Genomic DNA, 18,733 nt, shown 5'->3' on the forward strand with positions numbered 1-18,733 from the left:
GAAGGGGCAGGAGGCCAACATTCCTCCAACCTTAAATACATTTTACCAAATTGCTTTACCCAGAAGGTTCTGGATGTTTCTCGGCCCCCCACCATCAGCCAGATTTGCCCAAGCCTTCTTGGAACTTGGAATTAGAACAGAGAGAACATTTTCTGCTGCCTCCCTCCTGCCCAGCCGACTGGGCTTTCCAATTAAACCTTGTGGATTCCAGGAAGCCACAGCGCTCTGTTCTCTACAGCCTTCAGCTGTGCGTGGGGCTGCTTTGTTCTCCCCCACGCAGAGGCTGAAGTGCTCCAGGCCTCTCAGGAGCACCTGCAGAGCCCGCAGGGCACAAGTGGGCTGCAGAGCAATGCGGGGGAAGGAGGAAGTCCATTGTGACCCACGTTCGAGAGAACTGACCCAGCAAACAGCACGGGGCCACTCAAGGCAGGCTTGTCCAGCGAGTCCTCTTCTTTAACCCAAAGTGGGGATAGTTGGCACCCTCTGTACCCCCGACTCCCCACTTCTCACCAAGCGTGGAAGGGATTTCTGTTTTCTGTATTTCTGTTCTCGGTTCTCTGCTTGGCTCTGTTAGTGCAAAAGTGATTTTCCCTGTGCTGGTAGGTTCTGGAAAATTGGCAGAAAGATTTGGAGACAAAACTCAGAAGCTCAAGAAGTTTGAGTGTCTACAACAATGATAAATGAGGAGTAGCACCCCAGATTTGATGGGATGCAACATACAACCAATCTTGATTAACAAAACATAAACACAGAAGGCTTACCCTGTAACAACATCTTAGTAATTTCTTATGCAAGGACTTAATGGCTCCAGGGTAAGATACAACAATTTTCACTAACTCTCTTCTAAGGAAACACTGTTTTGATCACTCTGTTAGCAAATTACTGATAACCAGCAATAGAAATTGGGGACAATGGTGGAGGCAAGGGGTAATGGTGGTGGGATTGGGGTTGGAATATTGAATGCCTGAAACAAATCATCACGAACAAGTTTGTAAACTACAGTGATTATATAAAGTATAGAGGGAAATGAAGAAAGAAAGAAGCTGGAGTTTATTGTATAGTTCAAATAGATGGGTCAGGCCCCCGAGCCAGTGCCCAGGTCTTACCTTTCCCTCATGTAAGCGTCACTTGTCCTGTCCCTCAGTGCATGGACCAGTGCACAGACAATGCCTGCAGTTCTGTCCTCAGTCGTTTACCCAGCTCCAGTGCTGGCCCCATCCTGTCCCTGCGCCATTCTCATTCTCTAGTCTAAAATCATGTTGCTGGGTCTCTTTAGAACTGTAACCCAGAGGTTCTCTGCTGTCTCTGCTTTCCTGCTGAGTCTCTGGCCATGACCCTGCTGCCCTGCCGTCTGCCTGATTCTGCTGTCTGTCTGGGTGTAGGTGAGTGTACTGAGAGACACACAGAAGAATCCTGGTCTGGGTGTGGGGAGTGTGAGAAGTCCCTTTAATCTGCTGCTACTTCTGACCCCCAGCTACCCCTGCTTTATTTTGATTGGCTGCCCTTTGGGTTGGCCAGATTTGAATTGATGAATTAAATTATCTAGCTCACTTGGGTTCCAGTCTCCTAAGCTTGTTGGGTCAGCTGCATCTCTCCCTGACAAATCACCAGAAGCAGCCCCTGTCCTATGAAGAAGAGGCTGTTGGTGGCCAAACACCCCTCAGTGTGTGGCTGCCCTATGCTGAGAGTGCCCAGGCTGGGTTTTATGTCATCGTGACGAATTTCATAGTGGTTCTATCTTCGTGTGAGGGTTTGGTGATGAAAGGCTGCTGGGCCCCCAGAAAATGGGTGTGTGATTTTGGGGAGGACGTTTCATGGCCACCCCACCCCGAATACACACACAGATGTCCCTTGCCTCCTGTAGCCGAGATCATGGGATTTAGGAACCCCAGACTTTGGGGGACAAAGTGAGTATAAGGGACATGGGTCACGTGTTCAGCTGTGGATAGAGCACCTGCAGCCTCATTGCTGGCCTCAAAGGCAGAAGGAAGGTAGAAGGACCCCTGGGAAACCCCCATCTCCCTCATTGAGTTCCCGTCCCTTACACTGCAGAGGGAGAGAGAGGCGAGGGAGAGCTAAGGCAGCCTGCACATTTTTCCTCTCTTTCTTCCTCACGCAAGAATCTGACTCCAGGGACATGGTGCTGGGCGATTGGAATCCCTGGGAGTGGGGATATGTGAGAAAAAACCAGGCATGTTCCTCTCCTGCAGCGGCTGTTCAGGTAAGACAGAAGTATATATAGACACAGTCGTCCACTGTCTCTCTGCTGCAGTCTCCGTCTCTGTCCCTACCCAACTACCATATCCACCCATTCATCTCTTCCCATATTTATCACTCTCCCCATTGATGTGTGTCTGTACACTGATATTCTATATCGGTGTCTCTCTCCATCCCACTCTGCCCACTGCCCTCCTCCACATCTGTCTTTCTTTCTAGATGGAGTCATACTTAGGCATTTGGAACCATGACATAAGAATGGCTTCATTCTGATGATTCTGCAGACAAACGAAATGCTGATATTTGCACTGTAAGCTAGTATTGCCCAACATCCATCTGATCATGAAAATGCATGTGAATATGTGAAGTTATTCCTCGTCCCCTCCTGGGAGCACTTTAAAGCCTGTTTTCTACTGTGCATTCAGCTTTGGGAGTGAGAACCAGTGTCTGTAAAGTGCCTTGTGTGTTGGCATCTCGCTCCTCCCCTCTCTGTCTGACTTGCCCAGCTCTCAGCTGTCTGTCTTGGATCACTTCCAGTTTAAGTCCTGAATCCGGTCTTTTCCCAGGGGAATCCATCCAGGAGAGATGCCTGTAGGGGGCGCTGTTGTCACGGGCTGCTGGCAGCAGTGTCTTCTTTATGACTTGGCTGTGATAAAGATGGGATCAGTTGTCATCAAGTTCAGGAAGAGCATCCTGGCTGTGTGGCCACTCTTAGCCCCCCGTGGGACCCACTGGGGCTCAGACACGCTGGGCCATTCAGCTTTGTTCTTCTTTTTAAAGAAAAGTGGCTTGTCTCAGAAATATTGATCCAACTGTCAAATGTTTTCCCCCTGGTTTTGGGAGAAGCCCCCCGATAAAATACTCCTTCACCATACAGATGCATGAGACATATATGTAGATGCAAACACACTGCCACACACACACATGCAGATACACAACGAAATATGTACAAAAGCATGCACACACATGCACACAGATACACACATATAGACACACATTACATATGTATATGTAGAGTGAAGATTCACATACATGTAGACATTGAAAAATCATTCATTTCCCATGTATGCATTATTTGTACTGAATCACTTTGTTGTTATTGTTCTCTGACCACACTTGACAGTACTTAGGGCTTGCTCCTGGCTCTGTGCTCAGGAATCACTTCTAGCAGGGCTGGGAGGACCATAGAGGGCATATACTGCTATACTTTCTCTCCAACACCTGTACTGGATCACTTTTTGCTAGAAGCAGGCTTTACTTCATTAACTTGGAAAATAAACAAATATCCACTGAGAAAAACACCATTCAACTGAAATAAAAGAATTAGGTTCATTTGCAGGTTTATAAAGCAGGGAGCTCTAGTGAGGTTCTCAGACACAAACTGTGGACCCCTAGATCTTTTGTAAAAAGTTTTATACATATATTTCATGGTGATTCAATAAAAATTAAAACACATAAACAATTACTGCTTCAGTAGCCATGAGACAAAAGAGAGAAGAAGGGTAGGGTTGCAAAAGCCTTTTCACTAAAATTAGGGTTGGTTACAAATTCTATTCCTCAGAATCCACTGACTTCTAGTCAGGCTGGCTGCGATTCTCATGAAGAGGAGAAAAAAGCTGTCTTTCTCCAGTTCTTGGAGTACTCAGTGTCGAGTTAGAAATTGACTCTTGGCAGCTCTGCTGGTCCTCAGCCCTGCAGGACCAAGGTAAGCCTAGCACTGAGCTGCTGGCCTGATTGGCTGAACATGATCACAAGTGACGTCCCCCAGCCCTCCTGAGCACCACGTGGGAGCCTCCCATCCCCTCCAAAAATAAAGAATAAAGATGTGTTGTGAGATGGCTGTGATGTCACCTCTACAGGGAATCTCCTAAACGTTGTGGAGAGGGTGCTGGAACAGCAACATAGGGGAGGGCACTTGCTTTGCTGGTTCCATCCCCAGCATCTATATGATCCCCTGAGCACTTTCAGGAATAATTCCTGAGTGCAGAGCCAGGAGGAACCACAAAACGCTACTGGGTGTGGCCCCAAATCATGTGGAGAAACTGGAAACGCACACAGGTGAGGGCATCTTTGGGGCCCTACTCACATTGGGAAAGTGGCAGCTGGCCAATCTAGAGAGGACGTCACCCCATTGTCCCCTCATGTCCCCTTTCCTCCAGAGAAATGCAGCATGAGTGAGCACATCTGGACACAGCTCTGAGTCCTGATATGATTGGTTTTGAACTGACATTTGCCAATGGCACCTTTACCTTCAGCATTGCCGATTATTTTTGTGATCCCACATGCAGTTATGCAGCCTAACTGGGGTGGGGGTCTCAAGTAACAGTTTAAAAATCCTGACTCTACAAGGTCCAAAGGCAACAGGATGGAAGAATTGATCCACACAACTGACTTTGGGTTTGAAAGAGACAGGTGCTGGGGAGCTGGGGTGCTGGGAAGAGGAGATGGATATTCTGGAAATGGTGTGGCTTTGGAATGATATGCATGATACATCATTATCAACAGTATTGTAAGCCACAGAATCTCAATCAATACACTTGTAGCACTGTGTCACTGTCATCCCATTGTTCATCGATTTGCTCGAGCGGGCACCAGTAACGTCTCCATTGTGAGACTAGTTGTTACTGTTTTTGGCATATTGAATACACCACGGGGAGCTTGCCAGGCTCTGCTGTGTGGGTGGGATACTCTCAGTAGCTTTCTGGGCTCTCCAAGAGGGATAGAGGAATCGAACCCGGGTCAGCCGCATGCAAGGCAAATGCCCTACCCGCTGTGTTATTGCTCCAGTCCAATCAATACATTAAAAAATAATAAATAAAAATAAAGAACAAAAAATATAAATTAAAGAGGTAGAATCTAAAGAGATCCTTGCAGCTTGTGTGTGTCCAGGGCAGGAAATCCTTGGGGCTTTCAAATCACCAAATCAGTTGAACCAACCTGAACATCAGTATAATTGGGCTGCAAGTAAAAATGAAATGTTGAATATAAGAATGTATTTATAGACACTTGTGAATAGGTATATCTTTATGCAGGTATCTATATGCAGGTGTTTGTGTGTTCTATATACAAAATAATACCTACTTTAAGTGACTTGGCTTTACTTAGACACTATAGATCTTGTTGGCACTAGATAAAATAAAAATAGTGGCGGTGAGAAATGTGCCCTGGTAAAGGGATGGGTGTTGGAACATTCTATCACTGAAACCCAACCATGAACAATTTTGGAACTGTGTAGTTCACGGTAATTCAATAGAAAAAATAATAAAGTAACAGAAAAGAAAAATTGTACATAATTAAATACACATGCATGTGACACACATAAGTAGTAGAACCCTGTAACTTAAACTTCTGTGCACACTTACATAGAGGTGGCATTTTGCACATAAATAACTACTGCTTCAGAAGTCATAAAATATCATTTCTTACTCTTTATGGATGAGGCATTTTGGTTTTTCTTTGAGCTTCCTCTCTCCCTTCCTTTAAACAATTTTAGGACAGATGGTTGTCACAGCTGCTTCTCGGGATGTCTGCAGGTGATGGATTGGGTCTAGAGTGAAGTTTATTGGGGAAAACCATGGTGGTCAGCCCTGGCAGGTGATGGCACAGGAAGTAGAAGTGAAGGAAGAGAAGGTGAGCTGGGAGGTGTTGCCGCTGGCCCGGGCAGGCAGGAGCATCTCTGCACTGGTGAGTCTCTCAATTTGAACAAAGACAGTGCTTGGACTTTACTGTGCAGCAATGCCCCCAGGAATGTCACTCCAGCTGACCTCACCCAATACTGGGCAGTGAGCTCTCCAGGGATGGACTCTGGGTCACGTGCCCCCGGGGCCTCAGCAGAACTTACTTAGCTCAGTTATAGAATAAGCCACCTGCTAAAGCATCAGGGTAGTGAGGAGAAATGTCACAAGGTGAGTCTAACTTGGAGGTGTTAATGCTTGTCACCGAAATACTGTGTTTCCAGTGGACACAGGCTCATGTAGTTACTCTACTCAGTGCTGGCTACTGAGAAAAGCACCTCTTGGATGTAGAGTCCTTGCCTGAGGAAGACTCTCATGGGTGCTCCGACCTGCCATGGCTCATTTAAACAACGTGGTGGGCACACAGGAGGGTGGGCAGCAGAGCGTGGGGATGGGCTGGTGGGAGAGACAGTCTGGCTGGTGGCACCTTGCCAAGGAGGAAGGCTTTCTAGAATGGTGAATAACGGGAGGCAGTACTTTCCCAGCCCAGAAACCTGAACTGCACTGGGGGGCTGGTCAGTTATGTAGAGGTTAGCACCCAGAGCTGGCCACAGTGCCCAGAGGAAAACAGTCTGGGAGACATTAGCATGGAGATGTTAGCATGGAGCCTGCCTCACTGCATGCATTGATATCTGCTTCACCTGTTGGGGCTTTTTTTGCTAGGAAACAAAACAACAGTGCTTTTATTTTATTTTTTTAAGATAATGGGACTTTTATTTATTTAAACTCATTTATTTATTTTTATTGAGTCACTGTGAGATACAGTTACAAAGCTTTCATGATTGAGTTTCAGTCATAAAACGATTGAACACACATCCCTCCACCAGTGTACATTTTCCACCACCAATGTCCCCAGTATCCCTCCTGCTACCCCAAACCAACCCCACACCAACCCCACCCTCTGCCTCTGTGACAGACAATTTCCTTCTTTCTCTCTACTTTTGGGCATTATGGTTTGCAATATAGATACTGAGAGGCCATCATGTTTTGTTCTTTGTCTACTTTCAGCACACATCTCCCATCCCGGTTGATCCCTTAACCCTCATTGACTCAGTGGTCCCTTCCCTATCCCAGGTATGCCTTCTCTCCAGCTCATGAGGCAGTCTTCCAAACCATGGAGTGATCCTCCTGGCTCTTGTCTCTACTGTCCTTGGGTGTTGGTCTCATATTATGTTATTCTATATTATAAAAATGAGTGCAGTCCTATGCCTGTTCCTCTCTTTCTGACACATTTCACTTAGCATGATACACTCTGTGTCCATCCACTTATAAGCAAATTTCAGACTTCATCTCTCCTAACAGCTGCATAGTATTCTATTGTTTAGATGTACCATAGTTTCTTTAACCAGTCATCTGTTCTGGGGCACTCGAATTGCTTCCAGATTATGACTACTGTGAACAATGCTGCAATGAACATACAGGAGCAGATGTCATTTCTACTGTACTTTTTTGCATCTCCAGGATATATTCCCAGATGTCATATGGACAGCTTTTAGCTGCAGAACCAAGAATGTTCTCAATGGCAGATCATTCAGATAAGCCTCTGGAGCTTATTTTGTGCAGAGAGGTGGGCACCATTCTCAGGAGCTCCTCAGCACCCTAGGTGCATTTCTCTAGTTTTCCTCACCAAGGTGAATCTGTTATTTCTTCCTTGAGACTCCCTGTCTGCAGAGTCTCTGTTACAGGACTCAGGGCTTTGCTCACAATAGAGTGCAAGCGCTGCCCAGCAAGAGACCAACTGGCACTCTCAGGTCCCCTGGTGGAAAGGCACCTCAGCAGAGACACTGTTGCGCCACTGCACATACCTACCAGGGCTGCAGCTGTACGTTTACTCAAGGTGGAGAGATAGTACAGCAGCGAAGGCACTTGCCTTGCATTCTGCTGACACTGATTCAGTCCCTAGCACCAAAATGTGGTCCCTGGAGCACCACCAGGGGTCACTCCTGAGCACAGAGATAGGACTAAGCCACTGAGTGTTACTATGTATAGTCCAAACACCTCCCCCTCCCCGCCCCCCCCCACCCACAAGAATAAGCTCTGTCCACAGAGACCCATCCACAAAGGCTCACGGAGGCGTATTTGCAAGAGCTGAAAGCTGGAACCAGCCCAAATGTTCATCAAGAACAAATGGCTAAAGCTGCGGTGAGAAGTACACAGCAGACGATGGGTCAGCACCAAGTGGACATGCATTATTGATACAAGCGAGGAAGCTCAGTGTAACATGCTGAGTGCAAGGAGTGAGGCAGCGGAGGAAAATGATGAGTCCATTTCCACGAAGTCCTAGGAAAGACAGGATGATCTCTCTGGATGCAGAGCAGATCTTGCTTCCCTGAGGCAGTGGAGGAGAAGCAGGAGAGATCAGGGTCACAGACAGTCCAGGAAACCTCTGCTTCTCTCCATCCTGGCTCTGCCAGAGGTTTTGTGGGTACATAGATGTGACAGAATGGAACAAATGACACCATGTGAGGGTGTGTGTGTGTGTGTGTGTGTGTGTGTGTGTGTGTGTGTGTGTGCGCGCGCACGCACGTGTGTGCATGTGTGTGTGCATGCGTGCGTGTGTGTCCGTGTGTGCGTGCCTGCACGTGTGCACTGTCTCAGTCTGGTGCTGGGGAGACATCTCAGAGAGGTGCAGTAAGCCTGGCATGAACAAGCTCCAGGTTTAGTCCTGGAACCATAGGCTCCACAGGTCCCTATGATGCAGCCCTGGTGGGTGCAGAGTGCTGGGCCCAGCTCTTTGGTTCATTGTATGCTTTTTATTTGTTTGTTTGGGGCCACACCCAGCAGTGCTCAGGGTTTACTCTGGCTCTGCATTCAGGGATCACTTCTGGTGGGCTTAGGGGACCATATGGGGTGCTGAGGATAGAACCTGGGTCAACCAGCAAGGCAATCCCTCTACCTGTTATACTATCTTTCCAATCCTTTCTTTCTTCTTCCCTCCTTCCCTCCCTCCCACCTCTTTCTTTCTTTCTTTCTTTCTTTCTTTCTTTCTTTCTTTCTTTCTTTCTTTCTTTCTTTCTTTCTTTCTTTCTTTCTTTCTTTCTTTCTTTCTTTCTTTCCTTTCTTTCCTTCCTTCCTTCCTTCTTTCCTTCTTTCTTCTTTCTCTTTCCTTCTCTTTCTTTCTTTCCTTCCTTCCTTCCTTCTTTCCTTCTTTCTTCTTTCTCTTTCCTTCTTTCTTTCTTTCTTTCTTTCTTTCTTTCTTTCTTTCTTTCTTTCTTTCTTTCTTTCTTTCTTTCTTTCTTTCTTTCTTTCTTTCTTTCTTTCTTTCCTTCTTTCTTTCTTTCTTTCTTTCCTTCCTTCTTTCTTTCCTTCTTTCTTCTTTCTCTTTCCTTCTCTTTCCTTCTCTTTCTTCCTTTCTTTCTTTCTTTCTTTCTTTCTTTCTTTCTTTCTTTCTTTCTTTCTTTCTTTCTTTCTTTCTTTCTTTCTTTCTTTCTTTCTTTCTTTCCTTCTTTCTTTCCTTCTTTCTTTCCTTCTTTCTTTCCTTCTCTCTTCCTTCCTTCCTTCCTTCCTTCCTTCCTTCCTTCCTTCCTTCCTTCCTTCCTTCCTTCCTTCCTTCCTTTCATTCATTTTTCGCTTACACCTGGGAGTGCTCAGGGATTACTCCTGGCAGGACTCTAGGAACCATTCAGAGTACCAGGGATTGAATCCAGAGTCAGTTGTCCCCACTGTAGTATCCCCCAGGCCCTAATTCTTTTTAACCTAGAGAGGAAGAAAATTTCCATGAAGAATGCTTCAGGTCTTCCTAAACGTGGGTAAGATATGTGCACTGATTGAGGTCATGCTTGGGCATTTACAATCTTCACACTGTGTTGAGTGGAAGCTTTCCTTCCCTTCATTATTCCCTAGGGGGCTCACTGCTCTCTTGGAAAACCATGCTTTTCCTCACCATTAGGTTATTATTTCCTCTTAATTATGCTCAGACTTTTAATGACATCATTTGAGTTTGCCAAGTCAAGAAGACATTAGTCATGTCAATTTGGTTTTTATTTCTGATAGTCAATCTTGAAAAAAAAATAAATAAATCCTGGGGCCAGATACAGCAGGGTAGGCACTTGCATCCCCAGCATTCCATATGGTCCTGAGCACTGCAAGGAGTGAACCCTGATCACAGAGCCAAGAGTAAAGCCAAGTGTGGCCCCAGTAAAAACAAAAATCCTATCTTGTTGCATTATCTAGAAGTTCCAGAAAATATTAAACTATATGGGTACTAAGCAGCACCTCATGTTTCATGTTTCTTGACCTCTTGAAAGCCTGAGTGTTTTCAGCATAATTTTGACCTGGAATTCACCCAGCGTTCACATTCTAAGAGCAAGACTGGACATGGACACTGGCGATGAGAGGCAGAGGATAGCATCACCTCTAAATGGTTCCTTCTGGTTTGGGGTTTGAACTACGCAGTTTGGATCATGCTGGACATTAGCACTGTCTTTACAAGCAGCGAACTTTGCATCCGCCTAAATGGGTGACATCTTAGCTGGTTCTTTTGGGAAGATAATGACGACACACATCTCTATCTATTCATCTCCTGCAGAATGCTCTAGATACAGATACATTTGCATGAGGAACTGGGCTTCTAGGAATGTTCTTCATCCTAGAGAGCAAGTTACATGCCACACTGTCTGTCTGAAGGTTTGAAGCTCAAGTGGCTTTCCCAGGCGTACCTCCTAACATGTTTTTATCTACAAAGAGCATCTCCAGAAGGAAAAATCGTCCTTCAAAGAAGACTGTGGATACCTATATCCATAGGGTTCAAACAACTCATCACTTCTTTCCTTTTCATTTTTGGTAATAGTCATCCTGATGGGTGAGAGGTTTCTTTTTAAAATTTTTCTTTCTTTTCTTTTCTTTTTTCTTTTTTTTTTTTTGCATTTTGGGTCACACTCGGCGATTCGCAGGGGTTACTCCTGCTGGTGCTCGGGGGACCATATGGGATGCTGGGAATCTAACCCGGGTTGACCGCGTGCAAGGCAAATGCCCTACCCTCTGTGCTATTGCTCCAGCCCCCCTAAACTTTTATTTCTTAATTGATTAGTGACATTGATCTTCTTTTCATGCACTTATTGGTCATATGCATTTTTTGTGGAATGTTTATTAGTCTTTTGTCCCACTTTTGAATTGAGTCATTTGTCTAAACAGTTGTAAAAATTCTCGATACATTATGGGTATTAGTATCTATCATATGTGTGATTTGCAAGTTTTTTCCCCATTCTTTGTGATAGTCTTTTATTCTATTTATAGTGCTCTTGGATGCACAGAGAATTTTTAAATTTTATTATTGGAATTTCAGTTATGATTACTTGTTTTTACTTCATTGATTGGAATTTTTATGAATTCCAATATTCAATTTTCACCTTTGATGCCTAGGCTTTCGGTGTCATACATAAAAATAATTGCCAAAAAGTAATAGGATAAATAAAGCAGACTGTGGATGCAGGAATATTTAGAAATTGGCATTTTGGGGGTTGGAGGTCTACTCCCAAGCAGTGCAGGTGGAAGTTTAGGCTCTCAATCTGCGGACGAGATGCTGCTCTGGCTGGTATTGCATAGGGCCACCTGGACCAATAGCCACCTCCAGGGCTGTATGTGGGTGGCTTGGTGGGGGTGTGCAGTGATGGGGATGGATTCTGGGACTGTATGCATGATAGATGCATACCCTATGCATGACAGATGCATACCCTAGCCCTCGAAACTCTCCCTAGCATGGCCGGGTGCCAGGGAGACTGTTTTGTTTTGTATCCTGGAGGCTGTTCTGTTTTGCACTCCCAGTGCGAAACAAAATCAAGTTCAGACTCTGATTCTGATTACAAGGGTTTTTTGGGTGGTGGTGGGTTTGGGGGCCACACCTGGCAGCAGTGCTCAGGACTTACTCCTGGCTCGGTGCTCAGGAATCATTCCTGGCAGGACTCAGGGGATCCTATGAAGTGCTGGGGATCACAACAGAGCTGGTTGTGTGCAAGGCAAGCACCTCATCCCTTCTGCTATTCCTAGAGCCCTGAGTTTTGTTCTATTTTTCTCTTTCTTTTCATTTATTTTTATAATATTTACAATATTACAATTTATTTACATAAGTGAAATAATCTTGATTATTTCCTTCCTTCTGCTTGCTTTGGATTTAGTTTAAGCTTTTCTCTTTTTTTACGGTAGATCATCACATTATTTATTTCTATTTCTCTTATTTAATTTTATTTGGGGAGGTCTTGGGGACACACTCAATAGTGCTGCAGTTATTTCCAACTTGGCATTCAAAGATCACTGCTGGAAGTGCGTGGGGGAGTTCTATGGAACCCTGGTCAGCGGGAGCACCCTCCACTGACTACTGTAGGTGGCTTCTGAGTGTTTGCTGGGTGTGGCAGGCAGGACCCTAGACTGGGTACTTCTCTGACCAAGCAACCCTCACAAAATGCTGCTTGAGGCAGAGAAGCCACTCAGGCTGCCTCCTGGGGCCTCACCTGCTCTGAGGACAATCCCATCTCTGCTCTCCAGGGAAGCAGAAGGGAAAAACCAATGGTGGGGGTTACTGGGACTCCCTGTGCCCCACACTCGGGGGGTTCTCACCACTCAGAAATGCACACATGAGGAAAGCAAAGGCCAGAGCCGAGAAAATCAGTCAGACTGCATTTTTTAATAAAATGAGATGAAAAAATAAATCTAGACACACTTTAAGTGTTACTTTCACTTCAAACTTCTTTTATACGTTAAAGCTCTGAGTCTTTTTTTCTTCTTTTCTTTCTTTTCTCCCCCATATACTCTATGTAGAACTTTGCAAAAATAAACTTTCTCTTGTGGTACCTTTCCTTCCCTGCATGCTCCTTGAAGACCGACCAACACACCTCGCACAGCGCCCTGAGCGGAGAAGGCTCATAAATAACATGAACATCTGTGGGATTGATATGCATCAAGATAGATTTTTTCCCTCCCCCCAACAAAGGTGATTGGAAAGTCTGTCACTTGGGCTGCCGCTGACCAGCCACCGTGCCTGGAAGAAGCTTCTAGAAGTAATAGGTATCTTGGCCCTGAAGGCTCCGCAGGTCCTGGCTCTGCTGCGGGGGGCTGGACAGGAGCTCGCTGTCCTGCTTGTCCATCTGCAAAGTACTCTGCGAAATCTGGAGGGTGCTGCCCAGCCCGCTGCCCAGGGAGAGCGAGGAAATCCAGTTGAAGGAGCCCAAGCTGGGGAGGTTGAAGATGGAGAATAGGGGAGCCGCCCTGCTGGTACTGGGGGGCTTTGTCTTGGTGTGCCTCGCACACTCGCTGTGCTCCGCCTCCCCGGGGGTGGGGGCCCCCGGGGCTGGGACCCCAACCTGCTCCGGCAGGGGGTCGCCCCGCACCGGCACGCCCGTGTCCACCACGCTGGGCTCCCCACTGGCCTCTGGGGAGCAGGAGGGCGTGGGCTGAGGGGCCGGTGTGGGCTGTGTTGGGCTGGGGTCCCTGAAGGAGGGCCTCACGGGGCTTGGTTCCGACGGCTCGGTTCTCGGTTCTTGTGTGAGGGGTCCCTGAGTGGCAGGGAGTTTTGGGGGGAACTTCTTGGCCAGCTGTCGGCCCAGCTGAAGTGGGGTGGGGAACAGACTGCCCTGAAGAGCTTTGAAGAACAGTCTGGAAAGAGCAGACAGGAGATTGTCAGCTGCGTGTGGTGCGGGAGCATTTTCTGACACTCTGGGGGTGGGGGCGGTTACTTAGGGCTGGGGGGTGGGTGCGAGGTCTCTGATACCCACCTGGGCAAGAGAGCAGCGACAGGGGCGAGGAGGCAAGTCAGGTAGAAGAGGGGGTCGCCCATCAGCGTCTGGATGGTCCAGTGAGGGTTGGACGGGGGGTAGCAGGTGGGGCAGGACGAGTTGTAGATGAGAGCCACGGAGAAAAACAACACGACGCTGAAGATGCAAGTGATCCAGTTCAGCCAGGTCTGGGGGCAGGAAGAAGGGACTTGGGGTTTACGTCTGATTTACATCTGATTTACACTTAAAATCAGAATACATCGGATGAGAGAGAATGGGACAAAGGCATCCCATTTTGATCCCTGGCACTGTGTTTGAGCCCCTGAGTATCTCTGGGTGGACCTGGAGGTCCTGAGCACTGCTCGGGGGGCTCAGAGATCCCTGGCACTGCGGGGGCCCAGATCACATCACAACCACAGGCCCTGGGTGCTGACTGACAGCCTAGTCGACTGAGAATCACCCGTGTGGCTCCTAGGCCTCCTTAATACCGCCCTCTCCCCCAAATAAAAAGTTTCAGAGAGGCCAGGAAGATAGTGCAACGGTAATCCCAGTTGATCCCTGAACACAGAGTCACAAGTAAGGCCTGAGCACTGTCAGGTGTGGCCCTTCTAGTCCCCACAGAAAGCTGAAAACCAGCAACCTCCTGGGTTTATCATGGTTGCAAGGAGAAGTCTTTGGGAGAACAGGGGTGGAGAGAAGCGGGGAAGGAGCTAAGTGAGGCCCACAGTGAATGGAGGGTCCAGCGCTCTGTCCTCCAGCGGGGCCGGACCAGTCCCCAGTGGTCTTGTCCTCTGGCCAGCCTGGCATTGCCAGACCCCGGCCTCCACCCGTACTCAGACTTGGCAGAAGAGTGCAGGGTGGGTGCAGGGTGGATGCTTACCCAGGTCCTGGTCTCGATGCCCAGGTGGAGCAGGAAGGTGAAGAGGGCAATGGCCGTGATGGGGGTCCCCCAGGTAAAGACATCTGCATCTGAGTCATAGTAAACCTGGAAGACAGCAGCCTCCTGGGGCTATGGGTACCTGCGGGGGAGCCTGGGGCAGGCCAGGCCAGCAGCCAACTTACCAGGTAAGGAATGAAAAAGCAAACCAGGCTCTGGAAGGCTGCATCTGCCATGTTCAACCAGAAGGTATAGGGCCCGTATTCCTGGGGCATAAAAGGGGGCACTGAGAATTACGGAGAGAGGGAAGAGGCATTCTCTAGGCTTCTTTTATACAGGCCAGGGGAAATGTGCTGACTTGGGGGTTCTGGAGCAGTGAGCGCCCCGCAAGAGAGCTGAGGAATTCTGCATCGGTGATAGGAAAATGGTCTGTGTGCTGGAGCTTTGCACAACCTTCCTGGCTCTCTCAGCCTCTTCCCGGTGAGGTTCGGTGCCTCCACAGGCATCCCCACTCTAGGTGCACGCAACTCCATGGGGCTGGAACGCAGCCATTTGCCGTGATACCACGGCCACTCTGCACACAAGCAGGTTCTGTTCACTTCTCCCCCCAGGTCACAGGTCAAATATGAACATTGGTCTCTGGGGTGTGTGCAGGGAAGGGTTGTCCTTGAGGGGGAGTGTAGAGAGTGGGAGGACCAGGAGGTGGGGTCCCACCTCAATCCTCTTCCCGCTCCTGTAGAGCCGAGGCCTCGAGAGCAGCACATGTGCCGGCACATCCTTGTCCAGCACCCCAGTGACGAGCTGGGGCAGTGACGAGAAGAGCAGGTTGAAGAAGATCAGGTACCACTGGTCGATCATGGTGGACGCAGAGAAGCCACAGAAGAACTGGAACCAAAACAGGAGACACACGAACATCTGCAACGAGGGAAGGACGAGGAGGCCTGACTGCTTTCTGATGCTGTAGGGTGCAGAGCCCAACATAGGGCAGCCTCACCCATGCATCTCCATCTCTCCTCTGCACTGGTCCTGATGCTGCAGGGCACAGAGCTCATCAAAGGGCAGCCTCACCTCATATCTCCATCTCTCCTCTGCTCTGGTCCTGATGCTGCAGGGTGCAGAACCCATCATAGGACAGCCTCACCTCACATCTACATCTGTCTTTACTCTGCTCTGGTACTGATGCTATGGGGTACAGAGCCTGTCATAGGATAGCCTCATCCTGCATCTCTTGTTTCTCCTCCTCTCTGGTACCCCTGAACACAAGGGACCTGCAATAGCCACCCTATCTGGGAAGACATCTTGAACCAGAATTGCTGAATATCATTCATGAAAAGCAAATAAAGTTTTGACTCCTCAGGTCTTGGATGGCAACCGCTGGGAGAGGACCGAGAATGGTTTTATTTTATTTCATGTATTTAAAATATTTAATCACCTTGAATAACAAAGTTATTCATGATTGGGCTTCAGGCATCCAATATTCCAACACCATTTGCCAGTGTCCACTTCCCTATACCAATGTCCCCAGTTTCCCTCCCGCCTCCCAGCCTGCCTCCCTGGCAGACACTTTTCCCTTTTTTCTCTTTTAGGCAATGTGGTTTGCAATACTGTTATTGAAAGGGTATCATATATATCACTGTACCTCCTTTCAGCACTCAGTCCTTGTCCAGAGTGACCACTGCTCTTTATCACTGTCATGGTGGCCCATTCCCTAGGCTGTATCCTCTTCCCCTACATTGCCAAGGTTCCTGCCAAGGGCCAGTTCTCCTGCTCTTTGTTCCTGCTGTCTTTGAGCATTGCTTATGCCCCTACTACTTGTCTTCTTATCTCGCATATGAGTGAGACCACTGTGTCTGTCCCTTCACCTCAGATTCATTTCACTCAACACGATACTCTCTAAATGCATCCACATATCAGAAAATCGCATGACTTCATTTTTACTGATGGCTAAGTAGTATCCCACTGTGTAGCAGTACCACAGTTTTTTATCTATTCATTTATTCCTGGGCATTTAGGTTGCTTCCAGATTCTGGCTATTGTGCATAGAGCTATAATGAACATAGGGTTGCAGATGTCTTTTCTGAATTCTCTTTTTGGAGCCATGGGGATATACTGAAGGGATAATTTGCCTTTAAGTTGGGACACCATGGCATTCCCCATGGCTTCCTTCCTAGCCCCTCCTCTACCTTTGACAAAACCCCCCCTACATGTGAGGAACATACCCCAGGTCCTGCCTCCTTCCTTAGCTACAAGTTCTTTTAGATAAGCAAGAGTGGGGTGACCATGGACCCAACCACAGGGAGAAAATACAAATGTGGCAGCCAAGCTGGTGGCAAGACCAGTTGGGTTGTCCAAAACGAGTTTTGTTAGCTATTGAGCTCCCTACTGGCCAACAAACTCTTCGCATCAAACAATCATGCCATAGAGGGTCTCCTCTGAGGCTGAGAAGTTGGGAAGATCTCTCCCTGTGGACAGGGAAGGGGTCATCATCTATCAGTGGCATAGGTACCTTCCTACAGACGAGGAGTTGAGTAAAGGCAAAGCATTTGGTGTTCGTTAGCTGTGAAATGAGGCACAGAGTTTTTAAGGCCACTCAGTCCCCCAATCCTTTTGTCAAAGAGTGGTCATACCAGTGATTCTGAGCTGGTGTGTGGGGACATTAGTCAGGCTGAACTGCAAAGAAAGTGCCCCGAGGTTTGGGGTTTACAGGAGGGCTGTTATTTGCTTTGTTGACTCCTCAGACAGGAGCAACAGACTTATTCCATCAGAGAGAAGAAAACTGAAGACCAAGACATAGATATGACTTGGTTCTGGTCTGACAACTTCATATGGGTCCTACCCTAAAGGGCATGGACCTTCCCTAAGAAGTAGGACACAGAAATATGTATGTTTTCGAGCCAGATCCTAGATTAGCCAGTAACTGACTACCTGACCTCAGACCCCTGACCTTCCATTCAGTGACTGGAACATGGTTTGTTCCAAAGATGATCACTGATGTGGCTGTAATCTCTCCAGATACCTACTCTCCAGGCCATATTTCTGTTTGAGATTGACCTTTGCCCTCTCTCATGCCCACATTCTTGGGCTGTGGGCTCGGCCTAAGGAGTTCTTGGTGATCTGAGGGAATTGAGGAAAAGGAGGAGAAAATATTCAGAGCTGAACTGCTTCTTTTCTGTAGGACCAAAAGTCCTTCTTGTACATTGCTAGGGAAATTTGTCTTGTCTGTTCTTGTTTGGAAAGGGAAGATCAACTTAACCCGGAAATGGATACAAGTCTCACAATGGGTGATGCTGAATTTTCCAGACAGATTAAGGATTTGTTGAACAGAGGATGAGAGTTTGATGAGGAGTAATAGCAGGTTCTCCCCTTCTCCTTCTCCATCCATCCTCAGGAGATGAAAGACGGGCATAGGTGAAGCCCGATCCACAGGGCCATCTGGCCTTGGCTAACAACAGCAGCACCAAATGATTTCACCCGCATGATTCTCACCATTTCTTCATGAGACGCCAAATTGTGTTTTCAGAAAAAGGAAACCCTGTCCCATGAGGCAGGTAAGTCACTCAAGACTGCAGAACTAAGGATTTCAGGGAGGGGCTGGAGGCCACACATCCAGCTGGACTCTGCACCTCCTTGTACCGAGATGGGGTGTTTGGAGTTAGGCAGTGAGGGGAGGGGCAGGGAAGGCCAGGGACAACATGCCCAGCATGGCTTCCTTGTACCCAGGCCTGGCAGAAGGTCATGGAAATTCATGTTGGCCCTGGCCTATCCAGGCCTGAGCATCTGTAATCATTTGCTAGGAGACATTTTAAAGGATGGACAAGTGAGGGGGCAGGCGGGGATGCGAAATATGTCTCGATGTCTCCAGAAATAACAATCAAGAACACAGATAGGAAGTATGTTTGTGGCGGTTCAGTGAGCCTGAGACTTTTGTTATTTTTAAATTAAAATCATGATTTTAAGATACATATATTTTAGGGAGGGGCCCCCAAGTGATGCTCAAGAGGCCCAGGGACCCCACTTAATCACTACTAGTCGTGCTCCGGAGTCCATATGGGGTTCTGGGGATCTAACCTGGGTGGGCCGAGTGCAAGGCAAAGCCCTATATGCTGTACTATCGCTCAGGCTCCCATTTAGAATTCTTGACCAACAAGGCTGGCAGCTCCATCCTCCATGAGGTGGTAATGTTGCTCAGACCTTATAGT

At 47.6% G+C, this 18,733-nt stretch overlaps 1 protein-coding gene across 3 annotated transcripts in view; it reads right to left on the reverse strand.

Annotated features, from left to right (window-relative positions):
* Positions 1–12,194: 12,194 nt before the first annotated feature.
* Positions 12,195–18,733, reverse strand: part of ATP10A (ATPase phospholipid transporting 10A (putative)) — a 74,785-nt gene continuing 68,246 nt past the window's right edge. Inside the window, exons 17-21 of one of the 3 annotated variants that reach the window (XM_055143050.1) lie at positions 15,249–15,449; positions 14,720–14,800; positions 14,538–14,642; positions 13,658–13,845; positions 12,195–13,538 (exon numbers count right to left, since the gene is read on the reverse strand). In XM_055143050.1, the coding sequence (XP_054999025.1) occupies positions 12,938–13,538; positions 13,658–13,845; positions 14,538–14,642; positions 14,720–14,800; positions 15,249–15,449 (1,176 nt within the window). In that variant the 3' untranslated portion in view covers positions 12,195–12,937. Of the gene's footprint in view, positions 13,539–13,657; positions 13,846–14,537; positions 14,643–14,719; positions 14,801–15,248; positions 15,450–18,733 lie in introns of those variants that run through there. The other 2 variants (XM_004617498.2, XR_008630755.1) reach the window with 2 other exon arrangements.

Source organism: Sorex araneus, chromosome 6 (genome assembly GCF_027595985.1).
Source record: "Sorex araneus isolate mSorAra2 chromosome 6, mSorAra2.pri, whole genome shotgun sequence".
NCBI lineage: Eukaryota > Metazoa > Chordata > Mammalia > Eulipotyphla > Soricidae > Sorex > Sorex araneus.